General features: G+C 41.7%; 2 protein-coding genes across 13 annotated transcripts in view; one reads left to right on the top strand and one right to left on the bottom strand.

The window, feature by feature from the left end:
• The first annotated feature begins 229 nt into the window (after positions 1–229).
• On the top strand, positions 230–20,593 carry LOC110508776 (presequence protease, mitochondrial). Its single transcript, XM_021589582.3, has 27 exons — positions 230–612; positions 3,667–3,772; positions 3,938–4,044; positions 4,264–4,415; positions 4,499–4,613; positions 4,700–4,796; positions 4,949–5,109; positions 5,348–5,474; positions 5,758–5,846; positions 6,040–6,168; positions 6,372–6,485; positions 6,569–6,665; positions 7,776–7,910; positions 8,158–8,296; positions 12,553–12,669; positions 13,927–14,056; positions 14,419–14,539; positions 16,719–16,795; positions 16,965–17,130; positions 17,282–17,382; positions 17,488–17,608; positions 17,829–17,885; positions 18,157–18,269; positions 18,647–18,769; positions 19,140–19,285; positions 19,706–19,808; positions 19,994–20,593. The coding sequence occupies exons 1-27, from the start codon at positions 563–565 to the stop codon at positions 20,085–20,087; spliced, it is 3,087 nt and encodes a 1,028-aa protein (XP_021445257.3). The 5' UTR covers positions 230–562; the 3' UTR covers positions 20,088–20,593.
• Positions 20,594–20,751: 158 nt separating this feature from the next.
• LOC110508777 (ATP-dependent 6-phosphofructokinase, platelet type) overlaps positions 20,752–26,727 on the bottom strand; it is a 39,695-nt gene continuing 33,719 nt past the window's right edge. For 6 of the 12 annotated variants that reach the window (XM_036966981.2, XM_021589591.3, XM_090224824.1 and 3 more), the window contains 7 exons: positions 25,092–25,244; positions 24,087–24,251; positions 22,709–22,770; positions 22,287–22,398; positions 22,012–22,111; positions 21,703–21,808; positions 20,752–21,512 (listed from right to left, as the gene is read on the bottom strand). In XM_036966981.2, coding sequence (XP_036822876.1) covers positions 21,371–21,512; positions 21,703–21,808; positions 22,012–22,111; positions 22,287–22,398; positions 22,709–22,770; positions 24,087–24,251; positions 25,092–25,244 — 840 coding nt within the window. In that variant the 3' untranslated portion in view covers positions 20,752–21,370. The remainder of the gene's footprint in view (positions 21,513–21,702; positions 21,809–22,011; positions 22,112–22,286; positions 22,399–22,708; positions 22,771–24,086; positions 24,252–25,091; positions 25,245–26,727) is intronic. The other 6 variants (XM_021589588.3, XM_021589590.3, XM_090224823.1 and 3 more) reach the window with 1 other exon arrangement.

Raw genomic sequence — 26,727 nt, 5'->3', positions numbered from 1 at the left:
ACATTTTGTTGCAACAAATTAAAACGGGTGAAATAATAAGAACAGTCATCAAATTTGCGAGAATTAATCACAAACTCCACAATTAAACACTCCCGCTTCACAACGACGCCATCTTGGTCCATGTTTTGCCCTTCGAAAACTTCCAGACGTATTGGATGTGTCATAATCGTCATACCACGTTTACCCAATCATATTTGGTGTTATTGCCAGTTTAGCCAATAAAACATTTGATTGTACAACACTAAAAGGAATAGCCCACTGGCTCTAAATAGCAAACCGCAGCTTGTGTAGATCTATAAACAGCATAAACCCACTCATACCTATAAGAGTGTGTGACTTGCCCCATTGCATGTATTGGTTTGTCTGTAATATGCGCAGATGCCACGTTAACATGTCCACTTCAATTTCAGTGTGTCAACTACTGACAGCATGAGAGGATATGGATGTGCAGCAAACCAAATTGTGCTGACTTTATGATAGTAAAGCTGTTCAGCGTATACTATTCGGATATGCACGTTCATTGATAAATACCAATTAGATATATTGTCACTAAATTAAGGAAATGATGTTTAGGCAGAGTAAAACAGTTCTCCAGAAACTTCGAAATCTACGGTGAGTATATATTAGCTAGCCAGCTAGCCCTGGACCATGACTCCGTTATATCACATTGCACATAACCGTAGGATCTTTATGAGTAAATCTCACGTCTGGCACCAGAACAAACCCGTTGAACGGGTATTTGATTTCCATAGGGGGATGTTTTTTTACGGGACATTTTATGTGGATATAGGCTATAACCTGGTGGGGGAAAAATGTACAGTTGAAGTCGGAAGTTTACATACACCTTAGCCAAATACATTTAAACTCAGTTTTTCACAATTCCTGACATTTAATCATAGTAAAAATGTCCTGTCTTAGGTCAGTTAGGATCACCACTTTATTTTAAGTGAAATGTCAGAATAATAGGAGAAAGAATAATTTATTTCAGCCTATTTGTCACATTCCCAGTGGGTCAGAAGTTTACACACACTCAATTATTAATTGGTAGCATTGCCTTTAAATAGTTTAACTTGGGTCAAACGTTTTGGGTAGCCTTCCACAAGCTTCCCACATAATAAGTTGTGAATTTTGGCCCATTCCTCCTGAGAGCTGGTGGAACTGAGTCAGGTTTGTAGGCCTCCTTGCTCGCACACACTTTTTCAGTTCTGCCCACAAATATTCTATAGGATTGAGGTCAGGGCTTTGTGATGGCCACTCCAATACCTTAACTTTGTTGTCCTTAAGCCATTTTTCTACAACTTTGGAAGTATGCTTGAGGTCATTGTCAATTTGGAAGACCCATTTGCGACCAAGCTTTAACTGATGTCTTAATATGTTGCTATAATATATCCACATAATTTTCTTTTGTCATGATGCCATCTATTTTGTGAAATGCACCAGTCCCAGCAAAGCACCCCCACAACATGATGCTGCCACCCCCGTTCTTCACAGTTGGGATGGTGTTCTTCGGCTTGCAAGCCTCACCCTTTTTCCTCTAAACATAACAATGTTCATTATGGCCAAACATTTCTATTTTTGTTTCATCAGACCAGAGGACATTTCTCCAAAAAATACAATCTTTGTCCCCATGTGCAGTTGCAAACCATAGTCTGGCTTAATGGCGGTTTTGGAGCAGTGGCTTCTCCTTGCTGAGCGGCCTTTCAGGTCATGTCGATATAGGACTCGTTTTACTGTGGATATAGATACTTTTGTACCCGTTTCCTCCAGCATCTTCACAAGGTCCTTTGCTGTTGTTTTGGGATTGGTTTGCACTTTTCGCACCAAAGTATGTTCATCTCTAGGAGACAGAACACGTCTCCTTCCTGAGCGGTATGACGGTTGTGTGGTTCCATGATGTTTATACTTGCGTACTATTGTTTGTACAGATGAACATGGTACCTTCAGGCGTTTACAATTTCTTTTCTGAGGTCTTGGCTGATTTCTTTTGTTTTTCCCATGATGTCACGCAAAGAGGCACTGAGTTTGAAGGTAGGCCTTGAAATACATCCACAGGTACACCTCCAATTGACTCAAATGATGTCTAGCCTATCAGAAGCTTCTGAAGCCATGACAATAATTTTCTGGAATTTTCCAAGCTGTTTAAAGGCACAGTCAACTTAGTGTGTGTAAACTTCTGACCCACTGGAATTGTGATACAGTGAATTATAAGTGAAACAATCTGTCTGTAAACAATTGTTGGAGAAATTACTTGTGTCATGCGCAAAGTAGATGTCCTAACTGACTTGCCAAAACTATAGTTTGTTGACAAGAATTTTGTGGCGTGGTTGAAAAACGAGTTTTAATGACTCCAACCTAAGTGTATGTAAACTTCCGACTTCAACTGTGTATATGAGTGATTCTACAACTACGGGCACTTCTATGTCCTCGGGGTCAATTTCGAAAAAATATGTTAAATTCATACTACAATCACCCCGTATGTTTTAACACATCAAGTATTTTATCTACTTTTCAGTTGCATTTTTTCCACCTACATTTCACTGTTTTGCCCTTGTCCCTGACCCAGACTTTTGAGCTTCTACTATGTTTTTCTATGAGAGAACATTAATAATTACTCATATAATGTTATCTACTAGAGAAAGAGTCAATTAAATAAAATCTATATCAATATTTATTGTGAGTATGCCCTTTATATTGTTATTTACACAAAATATACCTGTCCTTTGGTAATGGTGTAATTTACACCACTGAGGGCAAGTTCCTCTTTAATATAGTTTTGTGAAGAGCTACCATGGAAAATGGCTGCAGTGGGCAGTTGTCCAAAAGTTGAAGAAATATCTAGGTAAATATTACTTGTGTAGAGAATATTTTTGTCAGTAATTTCCAAGCAGTCTATGATTTCTTTAATTTGTGGTATAAAGTTAGGAAAAAAATTTGTATTTTATGTATTTATTGTAAACAACAGTACTTGTCAAAAGTTTGGACACACCCACTCATTCAAGGGTTTTTCTTTATTTTTACTATGTTCTACATTGTAGAATAATAGTGAAGACATCAAAACTACAAAATAACAGCTATGGAATCATGTAGTTATCTAACCTCTACAGAATTGGTGGGTCCCCCGCGGGACGGTTGAGCTAAAGTAGGCTAATGTGATTAGCATGAGGTTGTAAGTAACAAGAACATTTCCCAGGACATAGACATATCTGATATTGGCAGAAGCTTAAATTCTTGTTAATCCAACTGCACTGTCCAATTTACAGTAGATATTACAGTGAAAGAATGCCATGCTATTGTTTGAGGAGAGTGCACAGTTGTGAACTTGAAAATGTATTAATAAACCAGTTAGGCACATTTGGGCAGACTTGATACAACATTTTGAACAGAAACACAATAGTTCATTGGATCAGTCTAAAACTTTGCACAAACACTGCTGCCATCTAGTGGCCAACATCTAAATGACGCTTGGGCTGGCATAATACATGATGGCCTTTTTCTTGCATTTCAAAAATGATGGTACAAAAATAATCTTTAAAAAAATATTTTACCAGATCTAATGTGTTTTATTCTCCTACATGAATTTAACATTTCCACAAACTTCAAAGTGTTTCCTTTCAAATGGTATCATCTGATGCAAGCCAGCAATGATCTCTCTCTTGGCAAATCCAGTTTCCAGTGGCAGAATCCTTCATGGAGGTTCAGGAGCACCTCAGCAACAGAGAGGGCATTGCAGTACCAGGCAGGACAGAAGATCCATGGCTTCACAGTTAAGGAGGTAAAATGCCGGGCCAAAAACTAATGTCAATCCCTTTGGGTCAATAGGATTGGAAAACACTGACCCACAACAAGAGTAAAATTCTGATAAATTCACATACACTTCTAGTCAAAGTTTAGCATAAAGTCAGGATAAATGTGATCTTATCCTCCTGTGTTTCTGCAGGTGGTTACTGTTCCTGACCTGTTCCTTACAGCTGTCAAACTGACCCATGACAACACAGGCGCCCAGTATCTACACGCAGCTAGAGATGACAAGAACAATCTCTTTAGGTAATAATCCCACATTTGTGGAAGTATACTTTATTTGGCTAAGTTTGTATGTTAAAATGGAACCTTGTCCCCAGACTCAATTGCTTCCCTGATAGAGAGCCGGCTGGTTGAAGAGATTAGATAAAATTAAATGTTCTAGTTTAGTAATAAAATACTTATTCTAAGCCAGTGCTTTTTCTAACGACAGTGTTTCCATCTCTTGTCGTAACACCTCTGCAGTGTTCAGCTCAGGACGACCCCAATGGACAACACAGGGGTCCCACACATCCTGGAACACACAGTGTTGTGTGGCTCAGAGAAGTACCCCTGCAGAGACCCCTTTTTCAAGATGCTCAACAGATCCCTCTCCACCTTCATGAACGCATTCACAGGTCTGTGTGTGTGTGTGTGTGTGTGTGTGTGTGTGTGTGTACACACATGGTGTCTGAAACATCATTGTTTTTTTCCCCCACAGCTAGTGATTTCACTATGTATCCCTTCTCCACACAAAACGGGAAAGACTTCCAGAATCTCCTCTCCGTGTATCTGGATGCAGTGTTTTTCCCTTGTCTACGAGAACTTGATTTTTGGTAAGTGTGGTGTTTAAATAGCTGCCTCTTTAATCAAAATCATTGACATCAGAAGTCTGCATTCATATCCTTGTGTTTTGTTAAAGGCAGGAGGGATGGAGACTGGAGAATGAAAAACCTACAGATCCTACTTCCCCTTTGGTCTTCAAAGGAGTTGTCTTCAATGAAATGAAGGGCGCTTTTGTGAGTGACTTCATTCCAAGTTATTTATTTAGAGATTTGTTATTTAGATTTATTGTGATTAATTTGTGAGAATTACAGAATAATTTGGTCAGGAGATGGACAAATAGAAGTCACATTGGAATCTTACATTTCCTCTCTGTATGTGATTTCAGTCAGACAACGAGAGGGTATATGCCCAGCACCTGCAGAACAAGCTGTTTCCTGACCACACATACGGTGTGGTGTCTGGAGGGGAACCCCTGGCCATCCCTGACCTCTCCTGGGAACAACTGAAGCACTTCCACGCTACACACTACCACCCCAGCAATGCAAGGTACAGTACACTATGACATGCACAATACACCACCACCACCATGCTTCAACATGAGCTACTGCTCATTGTGATACGCCATGACCTGTACAGTACACTGTCACACATTACCACTTAGCAATGCACGGCACAACACACTGTCACACACCCCAATATTATATACTCGGCACAGTAGCACTGTGTCTCACACAACTCTGTTGGGCCTTGGCAGTAACAGGGTTTCCCCTTTTCTGCTCCTCAGGTTCTTCACCTACGGGGATCTGCCCTTAGAGCAGCACTTGAAACAGATCCAGGAGGAGGCTCTGTCCAAGTTTGAGCGCACTGAGCCTGACACTGCTGTCCCTAACCAACCCCACTGGGACAGGCCTGTGCGTCTGCCCATCCAGTATCACTGTAGCTCTTTCAGTACCTGCTGTCAGATATTACTTTATTCATCATCAGCTCCCACATATTACAATTCTATGCACTCCACTTGAGCTACTTTGGCAAGGTCTATGGTTTGGAAGTTTGAATTAATTTCACCGTAATGCTTATTTGAATGATCCTGTTTGATGATGTTTTAATGTCAGTTTTTTTTAATGTCTGACGCCAAAGACATTTCCACATTTGTGTGGACAGAAGTGTTTCTAATTGTAATGGACTTTTCCACAGAGAGAGGACCATGTGACCTGCAGTCCCGATGCTATGGCTCCTGATGCAGCCAAACAGAACACGCTGTGTATGAGCTACCTGCTAGGAGAGTACGTAATACTGAGCTACTGCAACACTATCAGTTGTTTCTCTAAACTTCTTTCTGGGATAGTATACATTGATTTGTTTTAAAGTGACTTTAACCTCAATTGTTGCATGTCGAGATTTACGTATGCATTTTGGTCATTTAAAATCAGTAAGCGACACAGTAGTGGTCTCATTCAGGTGTCCTTCGCTCTGCAGCATCACAGATACATTTGAGGGTTTCACCCTGAGCCTGCTGTCCTCTCTGATGATCTCTGGACCCAACTCTCCCTTCTACAAGACCCTCATAGAACCCAAGATAGGAACAAACTTCTCCTCTGTCGTAGGGTGGGTTAACCTCTTTGGAGATGGATTTAGAAACCAATGAACATTGATAAAACACGTTAAAAGACATACAGTCCCAGAATACAGGCACTTTATCTCAACGAAGTTAAAGAACTTGTGAGGTACACATTGGCATAGCACTTTGGAATGTTGATATATACTGAACAGTAAAATTCTTTATTTACCAGTATCTTGTTATTTTCCAGATACGATGGGAGCACCAAAGAGGCATCATTCAGCATAGGCTTGCAAGGAATGGCTGAAGAAGACACTGAGAAAGTCAAGCAAATCATTGTCCAAACCATTGATGAGATCATTGCGTAAGTATACTGCTGATGTGTTATGTACAATAACAGTCATCACAATAATGTAATCTAACTGTACTTCTCTCCTAACGATGCAGCAATGGATTTGAGGAGGAGAGGATAGAGGCCCTGCTTCATAAGATTGAAATCCAGATGAAACATCAGTCTACCAGCTTCGGGTTGTCACTGGCCTCAGTGAGTACAAGGCCACAGCTTGTCTGGTGTCTCCACTGTGATGTTTTAACCATGAACATTTTATTGTTTTCTATACACACTCTAAACAGAGGTGAAATGTGAAGGGAATTGAAATGTATATAAAGACAGACTCACGAATACCATAGTGATTGTCCTGGCAGCTGCATCTCCTGTATACAGTATGACCATATTAACCCTCTAGTAAGTTTACTATTCCATTAGTCAGCACCTATCTAACTACACTGAACAAAAATATAAACGCAACATGTAAAGTGTTGGTCCGAGGTTTCATGAGTTGAAATAAAAGATCCTAGAAATGTTCCAAACGCAGAAAAATAAGCTTTTTGTAAAATGTTGTCCAAATTAGTTTACATCCCTGTTAGAGAGCATTCACCTTTTGCCAAGATAATCCATCCACCTGACAGGTATGCATTTCAAGAAGCTGATTAAACAGCATGATCATTACACAGGTGTAACTTGTGCTGGGGACAGTAAAAGGCCACTCTAAAATGTGCAGTTTTGTCACAAAACACAATGCCACAAATGTCAAGTTTTGAGGGAGTGTGCATTTGGCATGCTGACTGCAGGAGTGTCCACCAGAGCTGTTGCCAGAGAATTGAATGTCCATTTCTCAGTATGGCAGTATATCCAACCGGCCTCACAACCACAGACCACATGTAACCACTCCACCCCAGGACCTTCACATCTGGCTTCTTCACCTGCGGATTGTCTGAGACCAGCTACCTGGACAGCTGATGAAACTGAGGAGTATTTCAGTCTGTAATAATGCCCTTTTGCGGGGAAAAACTCATTCTGATTTGCTGGGTTCCCTAGTGGGTGGGCTGTAGCCCTGCCCAGTCATGTGAAATCCATAGATTAGGATCTAATGAATTTATTTCAATTGACTGATTTCCTTATATGAAATGTAACTAAGTAAAATTGTTGTATTTTTGTTCAGTATATTTTGGGTGCGTGTTGTCAACTTTATACTTGTCTCTGCAGAACATACAGTAGCTTCCTGCTGGAACTACAATGGAAATATACACACCTAGGTGCTGCTCATTAAATGAGTATGACCTTTTACCCTGTGTGTTGTCTCTCTGCTAACAGTACATCGCTTCCTGTTGGAACCATGATGGAGACCCGGTCCAGCTGCTGAAGATCAGTGACAGTGTGACCCAGTTCAGAGAAGCCCTGAAGGACAACCCTCGCTTCCTCCAGGAGAAAGTCCTACACTACTTCAAGGTGAGACCAGACAGGAGAAATACGTTGCGTTTCTTTCAGTATACATGGCATCTAAATCTGAATAGCCTATGTAACAGTAAATTGTAATGGGATAAAGCAGTCTAATCAAGAAAGTTGATGTCATCATGCAGGGGTCATAGACCAGGGGGTTGTTGAAAGAAGGAAATTACATCAGTTTAATCATGTCACTGACTTTAGTGTTATGGTAATGTCATGTCACATTAGCATCTTGTTGGTGCCCATGCAGGACAACACTCACAGGCTGACTCTGTCTATGAGTCCCGATGAGGCGTACCTGGAGAAACAAGTCAAAGCAGAGGAGGAGAAACTCCAGAAGAAGGTACAGGCTCTGTCTGAGAGTGACAAGAAAGACATCTATGAGAAAGGTAAGTTATACGCCAACAGCTATAGACGGGTTGCCTGACAACATCACGAAAAAGATGCGTTCTCATCGATGGGGCAGAAGGTTGTGTGTTATGAACCTGAACAGTCAGATAGCAAGCAACAATGACAAGAAGCTGCCATGTGGCTTGTTTCAGCTAGTTGTATCTTGTTCTTGGTACTACACTACATGACCAAAAGTATGTGGACACCTGCTCGTCGAGCATCTCATTCCAAAATCATAGGCATTAATATGGAGTTGGTCCCCCTTTGCTGCTATAAAAGCCTCCACTTTTCCACTAGATGTTGGAACATTGATGCGGGGACTTGCTTCCATTCAGCCACGAGCATTAGTGAGGTCAGACACTGATGTTGTGCAATTAGGCCTGGTTTTACAGTCAATGTTCCAATTCATCCCGAAGGTGTTCGATGGGGATCAAATCAAATTGTATTGGTCACATACACATGCTTAGCAGATGTTACTGCGTTACTGTGCTTGTGCTTCTAGTTCTGACAGTGCAGTAATATCTAACATGTAGTCTAACTATTCCACACAACTCCCTAATACACACAAATCTTAGTAAAGGAATGGAATAAGAATGTAAATGACAGAACGGCATAGGCAAGATGCAATAGATGGTATAAAATACAGTATATACAGTGCCTTGCGAAAGTTTTCGGCCCCCTTGAACTTTGCGACCTTTTGCCACATTTCAGGCTTCAAACATAAAGATATAAAACTGTATTTTTTTGTGAAGAATCAACAACAAGTGGGACACAATCATGAAGTGGAACGACATTTATTGGATATTTCAAACTTTTTTAACAAATCAAAAACTGAAAAATTGGGCGTGCAAAATTATTCAGCCCCTTTACTTTCAGTGCAGCAAACTCTTTCCAGAAGTTCAGTGAGGATCTCTGAATGATCCAATGTTGACCTAAATGACTAATGATGATAAATACAATCCACATGTGTGTGATCAAGTCTACGTATAAATGCACCATGCACTGTGATAGTCTCAGAGGTCCGTTAAAAGCGCAGAGAGCATCATGAAGAACAAGGAACACACCAGGCAGGTCCGAGATACTGTTGTGAAGAAGTTTAAAGCCGGATTTGGATACAAAAAGATTTCCCAAGCTTTAAACATCCCAAGGAGCACTGTGCAAGCGATAATATTGAAATGGAAGGAGTATCAGACCACTGCAAATCTACCAAGACCTGGCCGTCCCTCTAAACTTTCAGCTCATACAAGGAGAAGACTGATCAGAGATGCAGCCAAGAGGCTCATGATCACTCTGGATGAACTGCAGAGATCTACAGCTGAGGTGGGAGACTCTGTCCATAGGACAACAATCAGTTGTATATTGCACAAATCTGGCCTTTATGGAAGAGTGGCAAGAAGAAAGACATTTCTTAAAGATATCCATAAAAAGTGTTGTTTAAAGTTTGCCACAAGCCACCTGGGAGACACACCAAACATGTGGAAGAAGGTGCTCTGGTCAGATGAAACCAAAATTGAACTTTTTGGCAACAATGCAAAACGTTATGTTTGGCGTAAAAGCAACACTGCTCATCACCATGAACACACCATCCCCACTGTCAAACATGGTGGTGGCAGCATCATGGTTTGGGCCTGCTTTTCTTCAGCAGGGACAGGGAAGATGGTTAAAATTGATGGGAAGATGGATGGAGCCAAATACAGGACCATTCTGGAAGAAAACCTGATGGAGTCTGCAAAAGACCTGAGACTGGGACTGAGATTTGTCTTCCAACAAGACAATGATCCAAAACATAAAGCAAAATCAACAATGGAATGGTTCAAAAATAAACATATCCAGGTGTTAGAATGGCCAAGTCAAAGTCCAGACCTGAATCCAATCGAGAATCTGTGGAAAGAACTGAAAACTGCTGTTCACAAATGCTCTCCATCCAACCTCACTGAGCTCGAGCTGTTTTGCAAGGAGGAATGGGAAAAAATTATCTCGATGTGCAAAACTGATAGAGACATACCCCAAGCGACTTACAGCTGTAATCGCAGCAAAAGGTGGCGCTACAAAGTATTAACTTAAGGGGGCTGAATAATTTTGCACGCCCAATTTTTCAGTTTTTGATTTGTTAAAAAAGTTTGAAATATCCAATAAATGTTGTTCCACTTCATGATTGTGTCCCACTTGTTGTTGATTCTTCACAAAAAAATACAGTTTTATATCTTTATGTTTGAAGCCTGAAATGTGGCAAAAGGTCGCAAAGTTCAAGGGGGCCGAATACTTTCGCAAGGCACTGTACATATGAGATGAGTGATGCAAGATCTTGTAACATTATTAAAGTAGCATTATTAAAGTGACTAGTGATCCATTAATTAAAGTGGCCAATGATTTCAAGTCTGTATGTTGGCAGCAGCCTCTCTGTGTAAGTGATGGCTGTTTAACAGTCTGATGGCCTTGAGATAGAAGCTGTTATTCAGTCTCTCTGTCCCAGCTTTGATGCATCTGTACTGACCCCGCCTTCTGGATGTTAGTGGGGTGAACAGGCAGTGGCCCAGGTGGTTGTTATCCTTGAAGATCCTTCCTGTGATATCGGGTGCTGTAGGTGTCCTGGAGGGCAGGTAGTTTGCCCCTGGTGATGCGTTGTGCAGACCACACCACCCTCTGGAGGGCCTTGCGGTTGTGGGCGGAGCAGTTGCCGTACCAGGCGGTGATACAGCCCGACAGGATGCTCTCAATTGTGCATCTGTAAAAGTTTGAGGCTTTTAGGTGACAAGCCACATTTCTTCAGCCTCCTGAGGTTGAAGAGGTGCTGTTGCGCCTTCTTCACCACGCTGTCTGTGTGACTGGACCATTTCAGTTTGTCCGTGATGTGTACGTCGAGGAACTTAAAACGTTCCATCTTCTCCACTACTGTGCCGTGGATGGGGGGATGCTCCCTCTGCTGTTTTCTGAAGTCCACAATCATCTCCTTTGTTTTGTTGACTACGGTTCAGTCATGTGGTCAGGTGCCAGTCAAGTTCTTCCACACCGATCTCAACAAACCATTTCTGTATGTACCTCGCTTTGTGCACAGGGGCATTGTCATGTTGAAACAGGAAAGGGCCTTCTCCAAACTGTTGCTACAAAGTTGGAAGCACAGAATTGTCTAGAATGTCATTGTATGCTGCAGCATTAAGATTTCCCTTCACTGGAATTAAGGGGCCTAGCCCAAACCATGAAAAACAGCCCCAGGCCATTATTCCTCCACCACGAAACTTTAGTTGCCACTATTTATTCGGGCAGGTAGTGTTTTTCTGGCATCCACCAAACCCAGATTAATCTGTCGGACTGCCTGATGGTGAAGCATGATTCATCACTACACTACAGAGAACGCGTTTCCCCTGCCCCAGAGTCCAATGGCGGCGAGCTTTACACCACTCCAGCCGATGCTTGGCGTTGCACATGGTGGGCTTAGGCTTGTGTGCGGCTGCTCGGCCATGGAAACACATTTCATGAAGCTCCCAACGAACAGTTCTTGTGCTGACATTGCTTCCAGAGGCAGGTTGGAACTCAGTAGTGAGTGTTGCAACCGAGGACAGATGATTTTTACACGCTTCAGCACTCTGCGGTCCCGTTCTGTGAGCATGTGTGGCCTACCACTTTGCGGCTGAGCCGTTGTTGCTCCTAGACGTTTCCATTTCACAATAACAGCACTTACAGTTGACCGGGACAGCTCTTGCAGAGCAGAAATTTTAAAGGTGGCATCCTATGACGTTGCCACATTGTAAGTCACTGACCTCTTCATTAATGCCGTTTTACTGTCAATGTTTGTCATGGAGATTGCATGGCGGTGTGCTCAATTTTATACACCTGTCAGCAACGGGTGTGGCTGAAATAGCTGAATGCACTAATTTGAAGGGGTGTCCACATACTTTTGTATATATAGTGTAGGTCTTGTTTTGAGGTGTTTTGACTGATGTCATATCTATGCTAATACATATGCTAGCTAGCTAACCAATATCTGTAATGATGTATTTGAGAGACACCAAGTGCTCATTGTGCAAATGTATTTATGTTTTCAATACACATTTGGAGATCAATTATAATTCACTTTTTCAATAATCCTTGTTTTGCCCCAAAGTTGGGCACTCATTGGTTTTGTTGCTTAACAACCCACCTGTCTTTTGAGGAAAATGGAGAATACTCATTCACTTCATTATCAAAACTTTATAAACCATTCATGATCATAACGTTTTTTCAGTATTTTTGTACTAATTTATGACTTTTTATTCAGGTCTTGAGCTGCTATCGATTCAGAGCAAGATCCAGGATGCCTCATGTCTCCCTGCCCTGAAAGTGTCTGACATTGAGCCAACGATAGCAGTCACACCTGTAGAGATGGGCACTGCAGGTACAGTACTACCTGTAGTACACGCAGACGCTACACTCTAGTTACTCTAGGCTCCGAGATAACACTCTAATAGTGTTTCCCATTTCCAGTCCTCCAGTACCCCAGACACCACATCTCCTCCTGTCCTCCAGTTCCCCAGACACCACATCTCCTCCTGTCCTCCAGTTCCCCAGACACCACATCTCCTCCTGTCCTCCAGTTCCCCAGACACCACATCTCCTCCTGTCCTCCAGTTCCCCAGACACCACATCTCCTCCTGTCCTCCAGTTCCCCAGACACTACTGACTTGCCGTTAAATAAAAGGTTAAAAACAAATTCAGGCCAATCTTGGTTTCATCAGACCAGAGAATCTTGTTTCTCATGTTCTGAGAGTCCTTTAGGTACCTTTTGGCAAACTTCAAACAGGCTGTCATGTGCCTTTTACAGAAGAGTGGCTTCCGTCTGGCCACTCTACCATAAAGGCCTGATTTGGTGGAGTGCTTCAGAGATGGTTGTCTTTATCGAAGGTTCTCCCATCTCCACAGAGGAGCTCTGTCAGGTTGACCATTGGGTTCTTGGTCACTTCCCTGACCAAGCCCCTTCTTCCCCAATTGCTCAGTTTGGCCGAGCGGACAGCTCTAGGAAGAGTCTTGGTGGTTCCAAACTTCTTCCTTTTAAGAATGATGGAAGCCACCACTGTGTTCTTGGAGACCTTCAATGCTGCAGAAATGTTTCGGTACCCTTCCCCAGATCTGTGCCTCAATACAATCCTGTCTCAGAACGGACAATTATTTATACCTCATAGCTTGATTTTTGCTCTGACGTACACTATCAACTGTGGGACCTTATATAGACAGGTTTGTGCCTTTTCCAAATCATGTCCAATCAATTAAATTGACCACAGGTGGACTCCAAGTTGTATAAACATCTCAAGGATAATCAATGGAAACAGGAGGCACCTGAGCGCAATTTGAGTCTCATAGCAGAGGGTCTAAATACTTATGTAAATAAGGTATTTCTGTTTATTTTTAATGAATTTGAAAAAAATTCTAAAAATCAGTTAACTTTGTCATTAGGATTATTGTGAGGAGAAAATGTAATTTAATACATTTTAGAATAAGACTAACTTGACAAAATGTAGATATGTTTTGATGTACAATTTCCAAGTATTGGTAGACTGGCAAATAAACTGGTCCACATGTCAAGACAGAAATTCTTGGAGTCATGGTTTTGTCTCCCTCTGACATTTGTCCTGTTCTACTCTCTTCACCCCACTAGGAGGTGTCCCTGTGCAGTACTGTGAGCAGCCAACCAATGGGATGGTCTACTTCAGGGCTATGTGTAGTCTCAACACCCTCCCTGAAGACCTCAAACTATATGTGCCCCTCTTCTGCAGTGTCATCACCAAGTGAGTCCAGACCCCATATAATATGACCAATCATTTGTGTATTGTCTAGAAGGCATAGCTCGTGTGGTTTCATAAACATGTGTTGAAGGTAATGGAGTTAGTTGCAATTGTGATGAGTATTGAGTTTTTGTCTTGAGAATGTGTGTCTGACTGGGTTACTGAGGTGATTGTGAAAAGGCGTGCTGCGTCGGTCCAGGTTGAGCTACCGGTAGGTAGTATTTGTGATCCGTTAATGATCCGTGTGAATTGTGATCAGGTAATGGAGGTGTGTGTTATTTTAGGATGGGGTGTGATTTGATGAGGAGTATGTGTTGGTCCAGGCTGTGAGATGAGACATGCTAATGGGAGTGTGTTGTTACCAGGATGGGCTGTGGAGGGCTGGACTACAGGCAGCAGGCCCAGCAGATGGAGCTGAAGACTGGAGGCATGTCCATCTCCACATCAGTCAACCCTGACTACTCTAACATGGACATGTATGAACAGGTCAGTCCTAGGGCTGGGCGGTATGTTGTATTCATTCGAATTTATGTTTTTGCGTGATATTCCAAATGCCTGTATCACAAGAATCAAGGTTTTGATATTTTTAATTTTTATGAGCGTCTCCTTCTGTGCTGTGTGCAACTTCCCATTTACACCAGAGATCTGTATATAATGACGAGATGTACGTCTCCGCCCTAACAATGGGAGACGTTGTCCCAAAGGCGGGAAGGCAAGCTACAGGTTTAGGTCCAAAATATGCCCATACAAATGCATTGGCCTTACTTTGGACAGATTTTATTGAGAGCGAAACCTATTGCTTTGCCTTTTCTATGGTTTACACACCAAGCCCCTGCCGCTCACGCCAACAAAGTTGAGAGATCACATTGTCCTCTCTGACATGCAGTTTTAACTCGCTTTTCCATTTGAGGTTTTCCAACATAATCGGTCATATGGACACCAAAACACATTATTATTTAAACATTTCTAACGATACCCTTTTTATGTCTCAACTACTCAAATTGCGCATCGCAGACACTACTAAAACGAGAATATCAATGAACATTGATTCTGTCAAATGAATGCGCAGTTTGTCGAGCGCGGCATTGGGGTACCACGTACTGCTAGCAGCATTTTAGCTTAAGACTGTTATACTAGCTTTCTAGTCTGTGTTTTTTAAATGTGCACTAAGTATTAAATTCAATTATATGAATAATTGGCAAACTCGTTCTAATTCTGAGAAATAAGGTAGGCCAATTGATTTCAACATCTGAACAAAGTGGACAGGCCAACATGCTGTTCAAACAGTTGGAGGCAGACAGAAGGGTGTGTTCATAGCAATTCAACTGTTCAACCTTGTTATTTACTAGCTCATGGGCTTGAGAGATTGTTGATGAGACCTGTGTTCATTTTCTGTAGCCTAATGCCTGCTACAAGAGTTTAGTCATTATTAGTGAATGTGCATTATGCATGGTTATAGCTACATTTGTAACAAAAAGGGCATTTTCATAGACTGACTTGCAAGACAGATCAGTGAATATTGCAACAACAAAAAAAGCAGGTTAAACTATACTGAACAAAAATCTAAACGCAACATGCAACAATTTCAAGGATTTTGCTGAGTTACAGTTCATATAAGGAAATCAGTCAATTGAAATAAATGTATTAGGCCCTAATCTATGGATTTCCCATGACTGGGCAGGAGTGCAGCCATGGGTGGGCCTTGGAGGGTACAGGCCCACCCACTTGGAAGCCAGGCCCACCCGCTTGGGAGCTAGGCCCAGCCAATCAGAATGAGTTTTCCCCGCAGGTGAAAAAGCCAGATGTAGAGGTCCTGGGCTGGCGTGGTTACACGTGAGCTGCGGTTGTGAGGCCGGTTGGACGTACTGCCAAATTCTCTGAAACGAAATTAGGGGCAGCCTATTGTTGGTAGAGAAATTAACATTAAATTCTCTGGCAACAGCTCTGGTGGAAATTCTTGCAGTCAGTTTGCCAATCTCACGCTCCCTCAAAACTTGAGACATCTGTGGCATTATGTTGTGTGACAGAACTGCACATTTTAAAGTGGCCTTATATTGTCCCAAGCACAAGGTTTCTGTGTAATGATCATGCTGTTTAATCAGCTTCTTGATATTCCACACTTGGAATGGATGGATTATCTTGGCAAAGGAGAAATGCTCACTAAAAGTGGTGTAAACAAATTTGTGCACAAACTTTGAGAGAAGCTTTTTGTAGGTATGGAACATTTCTGGGATTTTGTATTTAAGCTCATGAAACATGGGAACAACCATTTACATGTTGCGTTTATATTATTTTCAGTGTATTTTGATAGAATAATGAAATTATTAGTGGGTCTTGTTGTGGAAGGCTTATATTTAGCCTAGGTACAAGCCCTGAATTCATTTGATTATTGCTGACTGTTTGAAATGCAGTGTATTTGACCTTTAATTTTACAACAATGCTTATTTAGAGAGAACAGGTTTTTTTCCGATATACTGTATATTGTGACTCGCCCATAAGTTTGAAAAAAATCGAGATATGATATTTAGGCCATATCGCCCAGCTCTAGCTCAGTCCCCAGCCAGCCAGCCAGTCAGTTATAATGAAGTCTAATGTATACCTTTATGTAAGTATAACACAATTCGCTATAAGAAAGAGCATTGTTCATTCACAGTCTGATTCACAGGGAGTCCTCCTCTCATCTTCCTGTCTGGAGAGGAATCTTCCTGATATGTTTCACCTGTGGAGTGACATATTCAACAGGTAGGGTCGCATGTCCATCAGAATAATGCCATGGCACGTAATCCATCTATGGTCGCATGTTCACTAATAAACCACATGTCCATAGTTTTTTAATGACTCATTTGATTGATATTATTTAAGCCCTTTTCTCTCTGTGCTCTGACCTTTGAACCTTTAACTTGACCTACAGCCCGCACTTTGATGATGAGGAGCGTCTGCGTGTGCTGGTCATGATGTCGGCTCAGGAACTTGCCAATGGGATCTCTTACTCTGGTCACATGTACGCCATGACGAGGGCGGCTCGCAGTCTGACCCCAACAGGAGAATTACAGGAGACCTTCGGAGGGATGGAGCAGGTGCGAAGGGGGAGGACAATGAGGGTTTGGAAGCAAAGAAAAAGCTGTATGATGAAGGAAAAGGGTTATTGTAACATCTGAATGAGAATATAATGCACTTCTGTACCCTCAAATGAAATACATCTGTTTTCTTGTGTATCTTGAATATCAGGTCAAGTTCATGAAAAGGATTGCGGAGATGCCAGACCTCACCCAAGTTCTACGGACACTTCCTAGAATAAAGAGACACATTCTCAACCCACTGAACATGAGGTGGGTATAGTCTTTACACGTGACAGCTACTTCAAGATTTTACTATAATTTCTGTATTTTTGACTTGAGGGTAAAGTATATTACAACTTCTCGTTGTTCGGACAGATGTGCGGTCAACTCAACTCCTCAGAAGATGTCTGATGCCGCTGGACAGTTGGATAACTTCATGTCTAACGTTGCTTCCAATAAGAAGGATCGCAAACCCGTCCGCTCCGATATCACTGAGGTATGAATTTTTCAAACTATCTTAGTACTGTACTAAGACTGCACTGTAACAAAGTGAAATAAATACTTGGGATATGTCCCCAATGGCAGCCTATTCTCTACAAAGTGCACTACTTTTGACCATGGCTCATATGAAGTGCACTATGTAGGGAATAGGGTCCCATTTGGGACAAAACCTGAATATTGCTGTGAGTTGACAGGTGTTCTTTTAATCCTAACAGAGACCTCTTGACTCACTGGCAGCTCCTGGATCTGGCCCAAGTAGAAAACTAATCACTGTGCGTACCGCCTCCACTTTTAAACTAGACCTATGTGTCAAGCATCTCAGTAGGAATACTGATTGAGGATCATGAATAAGATTACATGTTGGACAGGGGGGACCTGATCCTAGATCAGCACTCCTACTCTTGAGACACTTGATCCATACGGCCTCTGAACATTAGTTTGGTCTTCCTTTCATTATTGTTGAGTAACACTTTTATCATTGGTTTCTGACCTTCTTAATCTACCATTGAGCTAATGTAAGTGTGTTTGATCATCACCCCACAGGAGCCCAACTTCAAGCCCTGCCAGATGAAGACATTTTTCCCAATGCCCTTCCCAATCAACTTTGTCAGCGAGTGTATCCGCACCGTGCCCTTCACCCATGAGGACTATGCGAGGTGACTGTCTTAAAGGGATAATTTGGGATTTTGGCAATGAAACCCTTTATCTACTTCCCTAGAGTCAGATGAACTCATGGATACCATTTTTATGTCTCTGCGTTCAGTTTGAAGGAAGTTGCTAACTAGCATTAGCACAAATGCTAGCTGTTTCTGTAGATCCATGTTCATATTTACTAGGGTTGCAAAAAACGTACTTTCCCCAAATTCCCTGATGTTCCAGAAATCTGGTTTGGATATTCCTGGAATCAGGAGGGAATAAGCACAAAATCCAGAATCCTCAAACCAAGATTTCTGGAAAATGTAGGATATTTCTGAAAGTTACAAATATTGTAACCCCGTATTTACCCATGCTCGTTCCCCTCTCTCTCCCTCAGCCTGAATATCCTGTCCCGGATGATGACTGCTAAGTACCTGCACAGAGAGATCAGAGAGAAGGGTGGGGCCTATGGTGGAGGGGCCAGGGTGGGAGGAGGACTATTCACCTTCTATTCATACAGGTGTGTAGTGTATTAATGTACTGTAATACAACAGGATTATACTGTAACTAAACAGGTTTTAACAGTAGTCATAGAGATTAAGACCTGACAAAGCTGCAGAAAGACATGTTGCGGAAAATCTCAAACTATAACTTTTCAGGAAATTGAAGAAACTGCCATATTTTACCATTGAACACACAATCACAAAACATGACAAGCTATTTTGAATATATTTTCTTGATCCTAGAGTCATGAAATGTTCAGAGTACATTAAGGGGAGTTACACATTTTTAATGAATGTACTGTACTGTTTGAATACATGTATTAGATCACTTCTTGGCATATTTCATTAGCTTTAACCCATTGTTCCATGTCCCTGTGTTGATTTCAGAGACCCCAACTCGGTGCAGACTCTGTCAACCTTCCGTAAGAGTGTGGACTGGGTCAGATCAGGACAGTTTACCCAGCAGGACATCGACGAGGCCAAGCTGTCCGTGTTCTCAGCCGTGGATTCCCCCGTCGCCCCCTCCAATAAAGGTGAACAGATGATGTGTCCCAAATGGCACCCTATTCCCTATATAGTGCTACTTTTGAGCGGAGCCCTTCAGGCCCTGGTTAAAGGTAGTGCACTATATAGGGAATAGGGTGCCATTTGGGATGCTACCAGAGCCCAAATGCCAGCTCTAAACCTCTTCACCTGACATTTAACATTCTGTTATTTTATGTCCTGTTAAGTTTTACTGTAGTAACTTGTTATTATAACACATGTATAACATGAGGACAGCTCTACAGAGAGGCATTTACTTAGAGGTTGTCCCTTACCTGGGTCTCACTTTGGAAAGAAACATGACTGTCTTCTAAATGACATGTTATAAATGGACAATGATAAGAGATGAAAAAGACCAAGTGTCAAACCTTGTCTTGAAATGTGATCACTATCACATTATCATGTTGCAGGTATGGGCCGTTTCCTGAGTGGAATCACAGATGAGTTGAAACAGGCCCACAGAGAGAGACTCTTCGCTGTCACAGACAAGAGCCTGGTCGATGTGGCTGGCAGGTAATGTGGTTTTTGGTTTAATATTATTTCAGGTGTTGTTGAATCTGTTTTTTGTGCTCCAACTCCTGTTTACCATGAATCAGTCCTTTTTGGAAGTTTATTGAGCATGCCCTATTTTTGGACTTTGAATGAAAGTGAATATGAAGAGTGGCCATTTTCATAGTTTATATCCATGTTTTACACAGGTACCTTGGCATTGGACAGAGGACATGTGGAGTTGCTATTCTTGGTCCTGAGAATGACATCATCAAGAAAGACCCCTCATGGGTGGTAAAATAACATCAGGGAAATGATCCACATGTATCTTCTCCAATTAAGAGACTTCAGATACACTGTGTTTGATGGTAAGTGATCAGTGGTACTTGATTGTCCTAAAAAACTGGACTGTTGCTACAGTGTTATAATATACATTTATTATTGAATTAACCAGACAGTTGCTTTGGTTTTTGATGTTACGGCGCTGTGTTACAAAGTTTAATATTCCATTGAGGTATGTGTGTAAAGCTATTTTGTAGGCAAACTGAATGCGCACAACAGTAAACAGATAATTTCATAGATAATATCACGTCTAACCTCACCTGAATACCATATTCATAATGTATCAAATATGACAACGTACATTTCATTCAAAACATCAGAATTTCTTTATGGCATAGAACCCTACCTCTGGCTTCAGAATGTGTACAAGTATGTACAGCGATGGCTCCTGTTTACTGAAATATTGTATTTCTATAGAGTACATGTGTATACAAAAATATGACCATTAAATTATCATGATGTTGTAATCAATGTGTTATTATCTAATCCTGAACTCATACCTTCCATACCAGACACAATGCTACATGCAGCTTTATCCTGTGAGATTTCCATGCCCATCTTCTGACCTCAAATGTTGAATAGTGTGGTGAGGAGAGGTGACGTGAACTTCATTGAGGTTTCACAATTGTCATCACAATAAATATTCTTTAATACTTAGAGAAAACACTCGGATCACACAGTGAGTTAACATTCAAATGCGTTTCACAAACAGATCCTCAGCTAAGCCACACAATACAGCAGCGGAACTAACATGACCTACTCTTAGATGCCAACCCAGGATTGATACAAAGTGCAAGTACGGAGTGACAACACAACGTAACAATGGAGTAGACCTACAGTAGGTGGCGGGATGAACAGCTCTCCCTTTAGAAGAAGACGGAGAGGGAAGAAGCACCTATGGGAGTAGACTAGGGCTACATCCTGGTTCTCCACCCTTTTCCAAAAGTGTGCACTTGCACACTGCCCATCATGAATTTAAAAGCATAGGATTGGTGTAAGCATTGGCTGGAAGCAGTTTCTACCAGTGTAAAATCCATATGAGAAAGTGTGCAAGTGCATACTTCAGAAGAAGGGTGGACAATTGAGCCCTAAGTAGCTTCTGAGGGGACATGAGTATGGGACGGAGTGAAAGTGCTGGTAAGAGTTACCATGATTGGATCAGCTCAGGGCCAGTCTGCTCTATCTAAAGACTAGCCTATCCAGACTGTGCTGATCTAGCCTACCCAGACTAGGTGCTGGTCAGTTCAGTCCACCTTCTTGGGCCTGACCCGGGTCACATGCTCCAGCTGGCCAGAGTCAGACACGTCGTAGCTGGTCTTGTATTTAGCCAGGATCTTCATCAGGGGGCGGAGCTTCAACCACCACTGTTCCTTAGGGATCCTGTGGCTGATAGGGTAGAATAGGACAAAACACACATGAGACCATGATGACATAAAATAAAACAGTTTGAAGCTTTAGTTAATGCACTCAATTTGGCACTTTGTTTTATACGAGTGGACATTGTCAGTTAAACTGAAGGAAGAATGTTTTAACCTTGTGCTACCATGGTCTACACAACATGTAAAAGTTGCCTTACACAAAGTCTGTTTGGTCTTTGAGCTGCACCACTGGTTGGAAGACCATGGCCCTGCGACGCATCCCCAGCAAACAGGCAGTGTCCTCTGTGTTAGCAAACACCTTCCCTGCACAAGGAGAACAAATACAGCCAGGCACACTTATTTGAGTCCAAATTACACCCTATTCCCCCTATGGACCATGGTCAAAAGTAGTGCACTATATTGTTGATATGGTGCCATTTAGGATGTATATTAACCAATATGCAAACTAAAAAGGCATTTTTGTATTTTTTTGGTAGTATTTTTGGTATTAAATTCAGAACATGTACCTTCTTTATATGACTCCTTGAGCTTTCTTGAAATCCATTGAATCGCTTTGGCTGCAATCTTCGTTCCAAAGTTCCTGTCGAATGGGGAAGGAGCACCTCCCTTTGGAAATATAATAAATAATCTGTTTTACTCAGGTCAGGTTCATGTCATAATAAACTAAGGTAATATGTGGATTACACAGTAACATGATCAATATACAGTATGCTGTCATTCAATTCACATCTGAGTGGTATCAGTTGCAATCGGGCTACAGTGTGTGGGTCTGTAACCACACCTGCTGCATATGTCCAAGGACATTCTTCCTGCAGTCGAACACTCCTTTCCCCTCCTCAGAGTACAGCTGGTAGATGAAATCTGTGGTGAAGTTCTCATTGGAGTTCTCATTCCTGTAACGTCACACACACACACACACACAATGTCAAGGTTCCATTTGTCCTGCTGCTGCGTTACAGGGTGATTCTTCCTATTGTGTTCAGTAATACTGAGAAATATTGAGTGGTCTCTAGAGCCTCGATAGACCATCACAAAAGGTAGAGTATTTTAACATACAAATAATTTGTATTAGTAGCCTACACAGTGTGGCATAAATATAGTAAGACTATCATACATAGCTGGCTACGTACATGTGTGCCTTTATTGTTAACATACTGTACATTTGTAAAGAGGTGATCATGCCAGACATGAGCTCTTCCTTACCTCAGCACCAAGCCCCTCTGGATGCCCGTCTTCATCTTCTCTGTCAAATGCTCGACGTTGGACTGAAGCAGAGCGAAAAGCCTCACATTATCTGTGATAAGTCTGAAGTATTCTAGAGTTTTCCACCTCCATCTGTAACCTACGTGAGCTTTCCGAGCTGCAGAACGAAGCTCATTTCTCTGCTGTGTCTCAGGGACAGTTCTGCAAGAGTGCTCTGGTGACCATGAGGTGGCACACTTATTACTGCTGTTCTGTCCCCTACTTGGATGAGTTGTCGCCATTCACTCCAATTAAAGTAGGCTACAGTATACAGCATGCCGATGGAACATATGCTAGAACACTGAATTACACTCAACTTTATATTTTGTTTATAATGAGTGTGTACTTTGCAACACATGGGTAAATATCGACATCACCTTGTTCCACAATGGAGCATATATATAACATTTATTACATTAAATAATAATGTAGCATATATATAATATTCATTGCATTAAATAATACAAATGATTTCATCTGATATTGGACCAGGTCTTAGGAGACTGCATATTTTATCCATGATCTGAAGGGCTCTACAACATTTGTGTACCTGACAACAGCAGAATGTCTCTCAGACAATAACAACTAGCACGACAACAACACTCTAGTGCTGTTGAGTAGGCCTCCTCAAACCATAACAATGAGATCTGTCTTGATCAGAGCTTAACACTCCTGGAATGATGATGCGTTCTACCTATTAATAACCACCATAGCTACGTAATGTACTGTAATCTGGGTCACTTGAGCACTCCTAAAATAGAGGCCCTGTTGCACTGAGGGAGGAGAGAGTGATTATATGTACATCAGTTACTATGGATTCCAATGAGGAATATGTATAAAACTATAAAACTGAGATTCCACAATTGCCAGGTTTTCTATAATTCCTGGTTGGAGGATTCCAAATCAAATTGTATTTGTCACATGCTTTGTAAACAACAGGTGTGGACTAACAGTGAAATGCTTACTTACGGGTCCTTCCCAACAACGCAGATAAATAATAGAAAAATAATAACACAAGGAATAAATACACAATGAGTAATGATAACTTTGCTACTGTCAGGGGTACGAGGTAATTGAGGTAGATACTGTATGTACATATAGGTAGGGATGAAGTCACTAGGCAACAGATAGATAATAAACAGTAACAGCAGTTTGTGATGAGTCAAAAGAGTTAGTGCAAAAAGGGTCAATGCAGATAGTCCGGGTAGCTATTTAGCAGTCTTATCCTGCATATTCCCTCCTGATGCCAGGAATCTTCCAACCAGAATTTCTGTAAAACCTGGGAATTTCTGGAAAGTTACTAGAATTTTTCTACCTTATGTAAAACAATGTCCCTCACCTGGAGGTCTCTGATGTCGAAAGGTTCCTCATAGATGTAGACAGCGTCAGCCCCCGCAGCCAGCCCCCCGACACTGGCCAGGTACCCACAGTACCCCCCCATGGTCTCAATGATGAACACACGCCGCTTAGTCCCACTGGCAGACTGCTTGATGCGGTCACATGTCTGACACACACACAGATGCTCATAGTCAGATCGAATAGGCACACAGGTTGTCCATAATGGCACCCTATTCCCTTTTTAGTGCATTACTTTTGACCAGGGCGAATAAGGCTCTGGTCAAAAGTTGTTCACTATAAGGGAATAGGGTGGCATTTGTGACACAGACCAATGTTACGATTATCAATAGCATGCAGACAATGTTGTTTTGTTAGGTAATAGCTACTGTACATACAAAATGCTCTGTATTGGTATCAAACATGCTCACACAATTACCCAAAACATGCTCCATGTCACAATATAATACGATCATAAAATGCAAACAGCATTTCAAGATTTACCAGGATGCAGCTCTAGTCTCAAAGAATTCTTCCATAACATCAAACCAGTTAGTAAAGGAACAGGAAGTCTAATTCTAACTAGTAAAGCATGTATGTTCTAAGTGTACACAAATGGGGTTGTTTACATTGTGTGAATGTGGAAGAGAAATCATGGGAAATATCTGTCTGTTGTCAGTCTATATTCCCACAATAGTTTCACAATGTCAACTAGGGTCGCACATCGGTCCAATAAGTGAACTAGTTTTTGAGCAAATAATTATGACTTGTAGATCTCTAGGAAAGCAGACCACATAATAATACAAATGTAGTGATCACTGATAACTTCAAATGGTACAGTATCATTTCAACCCTGTTAAAAGCTGTGTTCTAGCCTGAGTGCCAGTCTGTTTGTGCTATCATGCCAACTCATTGCCACTCCTTGTCGTGCTTGGCTTGACAATGACACCAATGGAGTTGGCAAAAGCATAAACAGATCTGGGACCAGGCTATGTGAGTTCTACCTTACCTCTACGATGGCATTGAGGGAAGTGTCTGCCCCGATACTCAGATCAGTACCAGGTACATTGTTACTAATGGTGGCAGGCAGCACACACATCGGGATGCAAAAGTCCTCATGGCTGGTCCGGGCCTCATAGAGCTGCAGCAGACACTCAAACGCCTGGTGAAGTGGTGCGGCACAAACGCGTTACACCACTAGGTGGAGCATCTCATACTCAGAGAGACCCTACTACACGGTACCCTAGTATGGGTCGTGTCCCAAATGGCACCCTATTCCCTACGTAGTGCAATATACAGCCCATAGGGCTCTGGTCAAAAGTAGTGCAGTATAAAGGGAATAGGCTCTCATTTGGGAGGCAGATCATACTATATGTTACCCTATTAAGGCCTGATCTACACCCTAACCCATGTAGTATCTGTGTGTGTAAGGCTCTTTCCGTGCAAGAGAGGAGTTGGCTTGGTATCCCATTGGCAAAGAGGAGACCGAAGAGGGGCGGGGTTGGTTGGTCACCCTAGCTGGCAGACAGACAGAAGTGTTGTCGTGGAAACTACAGTAGACTCAGTCAGTCACAATGCAGCCTGGCGATACTGCACTTGACCTCACAACGTGAGGGAACTTTTGTACGCAAGTGGCAAAATGCTGGTCGTTATCCATCAGGTCCACTACCCATGCAGACAATCGTGTTCAAAACAAAATGGTGGTCTGTCCTGGTTGAAGACAACAATTAGATAGGCTATTACTGTTCTATGAATAATTTAATCTCCCTTTATTAAAGTTATTAAAGTGAATTAACTTCTTTCTCCAATAGAGTATAGTGTATATTTGTTTCAGATGCTTCGTGAGAATCTAGCTTTTGTTGATAATAGAAATAAAATCAACTAGATGGGTAAAGTAAAATGATTGGTTAGAGAAAACATCTAAATGTTAGTACAACTACTACTTCTACTTCATTCATACCCTTCTCTTCCAAACCTCCACCTTATCCACCTCATCCACCTGGCTTGTAGCCATTTGGATAGCAGGATAGGAGTGTTGTAGAGCTACGGGTTGTATTTAACCAGACCAGGGACCAGACATCTCATCATGTTTAGTAAACAAGGTGCAGGGAGAACAATGGAAGTGGCAGGGTGCAAAACATGCCACGTCACTAGTGCATGCCCCTATCTACCACTTACCTGGGACCTAACTGAGAGCTCCACTATGACATTTACCAGCAAAAACAACAGACATCAGAGGCCTCAGACTGAAAGAACTAGCCCTAATAGTACTACACTCCTAATATTACCCCAACCCCTAATACTACCCCTACCCTTAATATACAGTGCCTTGCAAAATTATTCACCCCCTTGGTGTTTTTCCTATTTTGTTGCATTACAACCTGTAATTTAAAAATATTTTATTTGGATTTCATGTAATGGACATACACAAAATAGTCCAAATTGGTGAAGTGAAAAAAATAACTTTATTTATTCACCCCCTTTGCTATGAAGCCCCTAAATAAGGTCTGGTGCAACCAATTTCCTTCAGAAGTCACATAAATAGTTAAATAAAGTCTACCTGTGTGCAATCTAAGTGTCACATGATCTGTCACATGATCTCAGTATATGTTGTTCTGTTCTGTTCTGAAAGGCCCCAGAGTCTG

This window comes from Oncorhynchus mykiss, chromosome 28 (assembly GCF_057628025.1).
Source record: "Oncorhynchus mykiss isolate SJ-2025 chromosome 28, ASM5762802v1, whole genome shotgun sequence".
In the NCBI taxonomy this organism is placed as follows: Eukaryota; Metazoa; Chordata; class Actinopteri; order Salmoniformes; family Salmonidae; genus Oncorhynchus; species Oncorhynchus mykiss.
The sequence above is the reverse complement of the archived record's forward strand: the minus strand, read 5'-3'. Positions and strand labels throughout refer to the sequence as shown.